At 39.2% G+C, this 9989-nt stretch overlaps 1 protein-coding gene across 1 annotated transcript in view; it reads left to right on the top strand.

Annotated features, from left to right (window-relative positions):
* The window catches only part of DOCK2 (dedicator of cytokinesis 2), a 1423644-nt gene that overhangs the window by 529269 nt on the left and 884386 nt on the right, over window positions 1-9989 (top strand). Inside the window, exon 24 of the mRNA XM_075599153.1 lies at window positions 1454-1524. Within this exon, the coding sequence (XP_075455268.1) occupies window positions 1454-1524 (71 nt within the window). The remainder of the gene's footprint in view (window positions 1-1453; window positions 1525-9989) is intronic.

Genomic DNA, 9989 nt, shown 5'->3' with positions numbered 1-9989 from the left:
GTGTGGCAAACTTTTTCAGATGCCAAAAAAGTGAATACACATTGCTTGTTTTATGAGCTGAAATTCCTCTCTCTCTCTCTCACATAATGGATATAAATGGGTACAGCATGCATATTCACACTTTGAGTGCCCCAATACACACCCTGAACGTCATAACATCTGACACTCTGGGGTGCGTATGAAGTACAGGGGATGTATGACCATGTGTCCACTACACCAAGTGATCATGGGGTTAAGAAACAGAAGACCGTTTTCACTTAGGCAACCCATCTTCCAGCATACCTGGGTTAATTTGCTAATTGCTATTATTAAATGGAAATCATCCAGTGGGGCTGAGTCTTGATTGATTGGCTGGCTATACATTTTAAACACCCACCTGTTAAAATACTCAAACATAAAATACACCTACAGATGCAGCAGCCGTTACTGAAACACTTCACGCGGTGTATACCTCGGAATACCCATGTCATGGCGCGGGATTTCTTCCAACCGTATCGCCTTAAGACGCGAGTGCAGAAAATGGCATTTTAGTGTTCTGGCTTTTAAACACCTGAAATTGACACAGTAGCACAGTACTGTACATATTACAATTAATTCATTTTATTGAATATTATTGCACACAATCCATGACATTCAAACAAAGCAACCGCGCTAAACACGTGTGCCTGGGGCGATTGGCCGCGTTCATGCCGCATGGAGTACAGCAGCGCACACGAAAACGGCGCCGTGATTTGTTCGAATAACATCTGCTGCATCTGTACTGCTGCGGCCAAGTTTATTCGAGCATTTGCCCGTTCTTGGCCGCAGCAGTAGCCTGGCGCGCGCCCGAGGGTGACGGGCGCGCGCCGAAGCAGCGGAAGAGCGCCCTCCGATCGGGGCGCTCTCCCTACCGCTGCCGGGTCCGCCGGGTCCCCCGGAACCCCCTGCCGCCGTCCCCCACATCGCGGGACACCAGGGCTCCCTCGGGGAGCCCTGGACGCGCGTGCAGGGGGCGCAGGCTCCCGAAGACGCGTGACCGCGCGTCTATGACGCGCGGCACGCCGAGGGGCGGCCACTAGCAAGCCGGGAAATCTCCCGGCTTGCGGATCTGGCCGCACTGCAATTAAGTGTGTCGGCAGTGTAAATACCAGAATCTTGGAAAATAAGAAAAGATAATGCAAAAAATAGTATGTTATTTTTAATAATAAAACACTAATGTTGAGTCTTTAAAATGTACTTCAGCACTAAATAAGTTAAACGTGAAACACGGCTTGATTTTTAAAGTAGCCATCAATAAGATGTTATCAAACATTTATGGTGCGTGAGTAACTTGTTGATTCAAACAATCGACTAAAAATAGTGAGCTTTGTTATAGAGATTTTCTTGATAAACTTTACATCAGTATGTTATAAGGTATACCAGCGGGAGCACATAAAATCTCTAATCTCATTGTAATGATTTATTATCTTTTCAGGTTGCTGCTCTGAAATATCTGCCATCCGTCCTTCAGGATGTGGAGACAGTATTTGATGCCAGGCTACTTAGGTACAGTAACCAATTAATAAATCCAATTTATAGTTCATGTCATAGTAGACACTTGCAAGATAAACTTGTTCAAAATTGCGGCCATTTTTTCTTCTATTCTTTTTTTAATTTATTGTGTGGATAAGTTTTAAATAAAAAGTTAAAAACTTGCCCTTTATTGATGATATTTCATTTGTATTATTGCACTTAGGATCTCCAAATTTACAAAACAAATTCCTTCATGATTACTGCGGTTGCTAATGGATAAATTTGTAAAGACAAGTTTACTTGTGTATTTATTTTCACCTAGGGCAGTGTTTCTCAACCAGGGTAACTTGGTACCCAAGGGTTCCGCGACCCTCAGCCAAGTGTACCGCACCCCCTGGGGAACACACTATGTGGTGCACAGCTAGCATGTCCCACGCTGTCTGGATACTGAGAGGATGTGATCCGCCTCTCACAGCCCGGCACAAACGTGAGGGAGGAAAGACGGATTGCACACTTCCTGCTGTGAATGTGGCGTGTTTGATAGGGAAAGGTGATACTGTAAGTGTGCTATGGTGAAAATGGTGGTGAGGGTCGGTTTGAGAAAAAAGATGAGGGGACAATGGGGGGTGGATGTGCTGTGTGAGAATAATGGTACATATGTAATGTGAGTGTATAAGAATGGGGTGAGTGAGGCGGGCTTGTGTGTGAGGAAGGGTGAGTGTGGTGTGTGAGTGAGAAGGGTGGCATACAGTCTGATGAGCAGGGGCGCCCTGAAATGTTAAAATCCCTCCAGGGGTGCGCACAAAAAGTTGGGAGCCACTGACCAAGGAGAAGCTAGCATCATGGCCGCTCTGGTTATCAATAATGCGGCTGTGATACACAGTAGTCGAATTGTCCCCTTCACCAGCTTCCACTGGGCGAATTTTTAAACCAAAGGCTGAAATTGTCTTATTGCAGCTGTTCTGAACTTATTTAATTGCATATGTGAATTAGTAAATTGGTGAGAATTACATGTAAATGATCATAGTGGCTAATAGCCGTTTTCCAATATCATTGCATAACCTTTTCTGAATAGGGAGAGGAGGGGTTCAGTGATTTTTCATATCTGGCTATTTGACAGGTTATCTCTACTGTTTTATAGCAAATCAAATAAATGAAAAAAATGCATACAATTGCCCCTATTTGATAATAAATTAGTCCTGAGGGCAACTTTCTTAGCAGTTTTTGTTTGTAATGCTTCATTAAATAATTAAGTTTTATAAGTATTTATTTATTTATTTGTGGCTTCTATAGAAGAAATCTAATGTATAGCTTCATTCAGTAAACTGTGGTTGTGGTTTTGTGTGTGATAATAATGCCTTTCACTTCAGTAGCTTCCATGTAAATTAGTAAATGAAGCTCTTAGGGGTAGATCCCTAGAGGTCCGTTAAATGATTTATCGTGACGTTAACATATCGATGGCAGTAACGCATACCCACAAAGGTGATTAGTGTTACGATGTCCTCGCGTTATCCTGGTGACATATCAGATCGACAAATTTTAACTTATGTCTATCTTACGCATATGCAAATCATATGCTAATGAGCCATTAGTCTAACACGGCATATCCACAAACCTCTATGTGCATGGAAATACCACTATGATAATTAGGTCACATCAAAACCTGCTGTTACCCCCATCCAGACCATGATTATCATATATATATATATATATCAAAATATTATCAGAATAAACATTTTTTATCATCAGATTTGAGCAATTTGTCAGAAAGATTCTGACCCCTCTTGTATGCTAGCATGGGGGGTTCCTGACAAATATCACCTAAAATTTGGTCATTTTGTAAAATATGCCAGTATTTGTTAAGTGTAGCTGAAAGACTTGCCCTGCCAATTGCAAAAGGGCTGGAGGCCTTTGTGACTAGATCCACACACAGCACCGCCCACTGCTGACTTCCCGGGAAGCTTATGAACCACGCCCTGGCACTGTTGATCTCGATCTGGTGGAACTTACAGGCCCGGGAAACGAATGAAACGATACACATGCAGTGTTTCACATCCTTCGTCTCAGTTTATTTAGCATAATGTACAAAGATTTATACAGAACAAAGCAAACATTGGTTAGAGGCGTAACTTAGGTTAGAGGCGTGCATTATTTAGGGGCAAGATATATTAGTGAGGTGATATAGGGGCGTAAATCTCCCAGGACAGGCACTGTCTGAAATACATAACATTCTCACTACCTACGTTATCTACAGCCTTGGTTTCCATAGCAGCTATGTGGGGTGAGTCAGCTTCCCTGGGAACTTGCCTCCTATTACAGATTAAACAGTAAAAAGCTGACTACATGAGAAAATATATTTTAGCTAGCAATTGCAGACAAAATGGATGGTATATGAATGCAGATTCTTGCCTTATCTGCTGTCCCTAACAGTAGCTTTAAGAAAATTGCTCGCTCTACTATACGTAGTAGGAAATATGATCCTATTACGGGAGTTTTCTTTGTTATTTTGTCCAATGGGTGGTACTATACGTTCCAGAGCTTTATCCAAGGATGATGATACATAGCCCCTAGCTAGAAAACGATCCTTTAAATCAGAAATTCTAACTTTCTGTGAGTATTGGAGTGCTTTAACTAAGGCCAGTGAATGAAAATTATCGGCCCTTAGTATGGCATTCCTGTCCGTGGGCTTCCTAAAAAACATCCGTATGGATAACCCCATGCTCCTGACTCACTAGAACATCTAGGAAAGAAATGTCTTTCGTACTCCAATTAATAGTTAGACGTACCGGACTGTCCAATTGATTAAGATACTTGAAGAACAGTACAAGCTGTTCCTCTGTGCCCTTCCATAAGATAAAGATATCGTCTATGTACCGATAATAGCACAATACATGTGCGAAATGTAATAGTCTCTGTGTAGGAGAAACATTCTGTCATCCTCATTGTGACAGGGTGAATAAACGTCACCAGCCCTATGCATGACTGACCTATGTTTAGGTCTGCAGTGCAGCAGTGACAGGGTTAACATTAAGCTGGGAGGTCTTCTTAATCAGTCTGATCCCAGCTGCCTCATCAAGGAGCTTTAAAAACCCCAGGCTGCACACACATGCAGCCTGTCTGAACCAGTGAGAGTACTGAAATGCTGAAGGAGTGTTACTACAATAAGGTCTGTCTTCAATTTACATTTTTGATGAACTGTTTGCTGTAATATTACGCTGGAATCTAAACAGCCCTTGTTGGGAAAGGGCAAGCCCTGCTCAGGACTTATTTTCTGTTTTGTATGCTGAAAAGAAGCTGTTTTGTTTTTGTGTGCCATATTTTAAGGCTCAATAAATAAGCCTTTGCAAGAAACCCATGTGTGGTTGCATGTACCCTGCAACACTCATACAGGGAGGAATATTGTTATTAAGCAGAGGATCACATGTAGGTCTACACATGTTGTATACTTTATTAAGTGTCCATGTGGGCTCTTATATGTCAGTAAGACGACAAGGATGCTCAAGCAACAGTTTATTGAGCACAAGAGTGTTATTAAAAAGGGTACTGAGCCCACAGTACTTGTACAACTTTGTGTACTACACAAACATCCTATATCAGCTATGGGGTATATACACATAAAGTGGAGCGCAAAAAAAGAGAAAAGAAACACACTATTAGTATAAATTTGTTAAAATATTAATATTTATAGTGTAAATAAAATGTAGAACTAACATAAACATCGGATCACAATGAATCCAGAAAATCACTGTGGGAGCTCGAAGGAGGGGTAGAAGAGAGCACTAGTACAACCACAATAGCAGGGTTCCAAAATGCCAGATGATCCGGTGGGTATGTTATTCCGGCTCAAAATTCAAACCGCATCACCTCGCGCTCAAACACCACAGGGAAAGAAACACAGCCGCCCGAAGGAATGTAATGACGCTTCCCCTCTATTGCATATGACGTCACCTCTACGCGTTTCGCGTCATATGACGCTTCGTCAGGAGGTATAATTGACAGCATAGACGTCCAGTTAAAATATAGAAAGTCTGAGCAAAACTACCAATCGGATTCGTTCACTCTCATAATTACATTATAGGCTACCATACCTATTCAATCAGTGTTAGATCTAACAAACTTAAAAATAAGACAACATAAATATAAATAAAAAGGGGAGGCAAGCATAACATCTCATAACACAAACATTAATACAAATATACCTATGAAGACAATAAATCTAACTGAAATATACATACAATGACAATATCATAATAATGAATGACTAAACACACAATACAAAAAATGACAACAACAAAATACCAACAAAAAAATATAACTAAAAAGTAAATGATAAATAATTAAAAAAATACAAAAAATGACATCAAAAAATAAATGATGAATAAAGGATAATGAAAAAAAACCCTCTAACATATGGATATACACATCTATATACATGAGTACACACATGTATGAATATATACACACCTCTCAGGGGAGTTAGAGATTTTACTTCAAAAATGGGGCCAACACAATTCATTGAGTCCACCTGGTGATTTACTCCTTAGTGTGTATATCCAATATTGTTCCCTCTGTAACAGTTTGGTATCTCGATCACCCCTCCTAGGATCTCTTGGAACCACTTCTACACCTCTAAATTTGAAACCATTAGTTTTACCTTGATGGTGAGTCAAGAAGTGTTGTGATAAATTGTGAATCTTTTTCCCTTTTTCAAAATTAGATTCAGCATTTTTTATCCCATTAACATCAACACTGATCCTTGTTTTAAGGGGCCTAATGGTCTTCCCTACATATCTTAAGTTACATGGACATGTGATAACATATGTCACAAAAGATTTTAAACAACTGATGAAGTGAGTAATGAGATGTCCGTTATGGTTGCCATCACATATATTTTTGTCCCGTGATAAATATGGACACATTACACATTTACCACACGGGTAATTTCCTTTAGGTTTATGTAAAAAATTACTCAAAGGTTGATCAGATATGCCCTTTTTAAGGGCACTAGGGGCCAACATATTTTTCAAATTGGTGCCCTTTCTAAAAGTTACTTTAGGTTTGTCACTTAGTAAGGTATGTAAAATGGGATCCATCCCTAAAATACTCCAATGTTTCTGGATTATCCTCCTGATATTGGTCTCTTTATTACAAACGCTAGTCACAAAAAGTGGCGTGTTCTCATACACATCATCCTTCTTGTTACCATTCACAGGACGTTGTGACTTAGGGATCAACAAGGACTCCCTCGGATAATCCCTACTTTTCTTGATAGATTTTTCAATCAAGGTGGGATGGTACCCTTTTTCTACGAACCTCTCACTAGGAGGGGTGATCGAGATACCAAACTGTTAGAGAGGGAACAATATTGAATATACACACTAGGGAGTAAATCACCGGGTGGACTCAATGAATTGAGTTGGCCCCATTTTTGAAGTATCTCTAACTCCCCTGAGAGGTTTGTATGTACTCAGACATGTGTGTGTACTCATGTATATAGATGTGTATATCCATATATTAGCATTTTTTTTTCATTATCCTTTATTCATCATTTATTTTTTGCTGTCATTTTTTGTATTGTGTGTATATACATTGTGTGTTGAGTCATCCATTATCGTGATGTTATCGTTGTGTATATATATTTCAGTTAGGGTTATCATCATTGTTTCATAGGTATGTTTTTATCTATATGTATTTTTTAAATTAATTTATCTATACACTCATGTATATAGATGTGTATATCCATATGTGAAGGTTTTTTTCAGTATTTTTTTGTTGTCATTTTTTGTATTGTGTGTTTAGTCATTCATTATTATGATGTTGTCATTGTATGTATATTTCAGTTAGATTTATTGTCCTCATAGGTATATTTGTAAGAATGTTTGTGTTATGAGATGTTATGCTTGCCTCCCCTTTTTATTTATATATATGTTGTCTTATTTTTAAGTTTGTTAGATCTAACACTGATTGAATAGGTATGGTAGCCTATAATGTAATTATGAGAGTGAACGAATCCGATGGTTTTGCTCAGACTTTCTATATTTTAACTGGACATCTATGCTGTCAATTATACTCCTTACGAAGCGCCGTATGATGCGAAACGCTTAGAGGTGACGTCATACTCTGTAGAGAGGAAGCGTCATTACGTTCCTTCAGGCGGCTGTGTTTCTTTTCCTGTGGTGTTTGAGCGCGAGGTGATGCGGTTTGAATTTTGAGCCAGAATAACATACCCACCGGATCATTTGGCATTTTGGGACCCTGCTATTGTGGTTGTACCAGTGCACTCTTCTACCCCTCCTTCGAGCTCCCACAGTGATTTTCTGGATTCATTGTGATCCGATTTTTATGTAAGTCCTACATTTTGTTTACACTCACTATAAATATTAATATTTTTAAAATTTATACTAATAGTGTGTTTCTTTTTTCTTTTTTGCGCTCCACTTTGTGTATATATATTCGGTTGTTTGCCCTGCTGATCACGGGAGAGTGAGGAGCTGCAGAGAGACTTTAACACACACTGGGACATTGCAAGATTTTTGGGACCGCGCACACTTAATACTTTTTTCTTGTGATCAGCTATGAGGGTTATGGGAATTGAGATAGTACCATTACGTAGAGGTACTATTGACAGGGATACAGCACTGCTTAGACGTGAGGCATATTGGATACATTTTTTGAGGACGTCTAATGGAGGTGGACTCAACGAACAGCTTAACTTAAAATGTTTTTTCGACAGGTGATGATTAGGTTATTACAGTGATGGATCTGCGCGTTTGAGACTTCCGTTTAGTTTATCACTTCTTTGGCAGTTATACTGGATTTTTCATTCATGTATATATATTTTTTCTGGGATGACTTATTGTTTTTTAATAGTTAGTCTTATCCCCCAGACACTTCATTTATGTATGTCTGTGTGTTTGTCATTGTTGTCTTGTTAGTCTTTTGGGTACAATTTATTGAACTATGTTCACATATTTATTGTTCATTTAAACTTACATATATTTATTTTTGTGGTATATGTTTGTTTTTTATACTTTTATGGGGTTACACCTTTAATTCTGGGTATTTATGGTAGTACATAGGTACATAGGTTGTTATTAGATGTGTTTCTTTTGTCTGTTTATACTGCTGGGTTTTTGCCTTTATATGATGTGCTGCATCTTGTCATGAGACTTGGTGTATTTGTTTACATCTTATCACAATGGCAACATAAGGGGGAGGAACTCGGAGGACTGCAGTGACGCTGGGTGTTTTGACGGTGTGCCGCGCGCATGCGTTGGGTACACAGAGGTGTGTACGACATGTTGCGCATGCGCGGACCTCCGACGCGCCTGTGACATCACTGTGGGTCCCGACTTTCGCGCCAGTTTACCAGCTGCAGCACATCATTGTAAGGAAGGTAAGGGGTATATATATGTGTATTTACGTGGTAATCATAGCCCTCACCTTGAGAGACTGCATGTGCAGTTGAGACGTTGGACTTTTTGGCTGTGATTAAATATTCATTTTGCAAAGACCTAGTGCCAGGATCTTCTTTTCTACTGTGCTTCTATATGGGATCTGCAGGACATCCCCTGACCCAGTGAGCACTGGCTATTTACCCTATTCATTCAAGTAAGATGTGTGCCAGATATATTTCTACTGATTGTACATATTATAACAATAATTACTAAGAGACGGAAGTTGTGAACAAAAATTCTGTTCACACACAGTTACTTCACTTGCAAGGCTCATTAGTCCCCTTGGTAACACGTCTGTAACACATGTACGTTAATTTGAATGGACTTTATTGTTTTGCCATATTCTATAAGACACTTCTGGTGCAGGAAGACATCTTACAGACCATTTAAGGCGGTTGTTCATTAAGGTCCGTTAGGGATTAATGTACTCAAAGTCAATGGCATTTCACCTCTGTGAGGGTGCGATAAACTGTAACAAACCTTAGTGATTCTGCCCTTAAGCGAATGGGCTGCAAGGTGTTTGATGGCTCTTGCGGAGTAGTCATTATTCTAAGTTTCCTGCATTTTAGGTGGGTTTAATAAAACATAAGATGGTTCAAATATGGAAATATACACAAATACAGAAGTATGGTTAGAAATGTTGGTCAATATATATATATATATATATATATATATATATATATATATATATATATATATATATATATATATATATATATATATATATATATATATATATGTATACAGTGTGTAGTTACACCTACTCAGCCTAGAACTATTGCAAAGCAAGTATAAACCATCCTCACACTGATACCCATCAATGTTGAAACATGTCTGTGAGTGGTTTCACTTGCTATGCTAGTCACGTGCTGTCCTTAAAAGCTGTGTGAATGGTGATGCATCTTTAGTTACATCATTGCATAGATGAAGTTGAAAAAAGCGTTCAACTTTCCATTATAATATTGCATTGATTATCTCCTCCCTTAACTCCTATAACCACTCCCCTAACCACTCACTGGAACAAGTGGAGTAATAATTGGG

Source organism: Ascaphus truei, chromosome 5, assembly GCF_040206685.1.
Source record: "Ascaphus truei isolate aAscTru1 chromosome 5, aAscTru1.hap1, whole genome shotgun sequence".
In the NCBI taxonomy this organism is placed as follows: Eukaryota; Metazoa; Chordata; class Amphibia; order Anura; family Ascaphidae; genus Ascaphus; species Ascaphus truei.
This window is presented reverse-complemented; position numbering and strand designations above follow the sequence as displayed.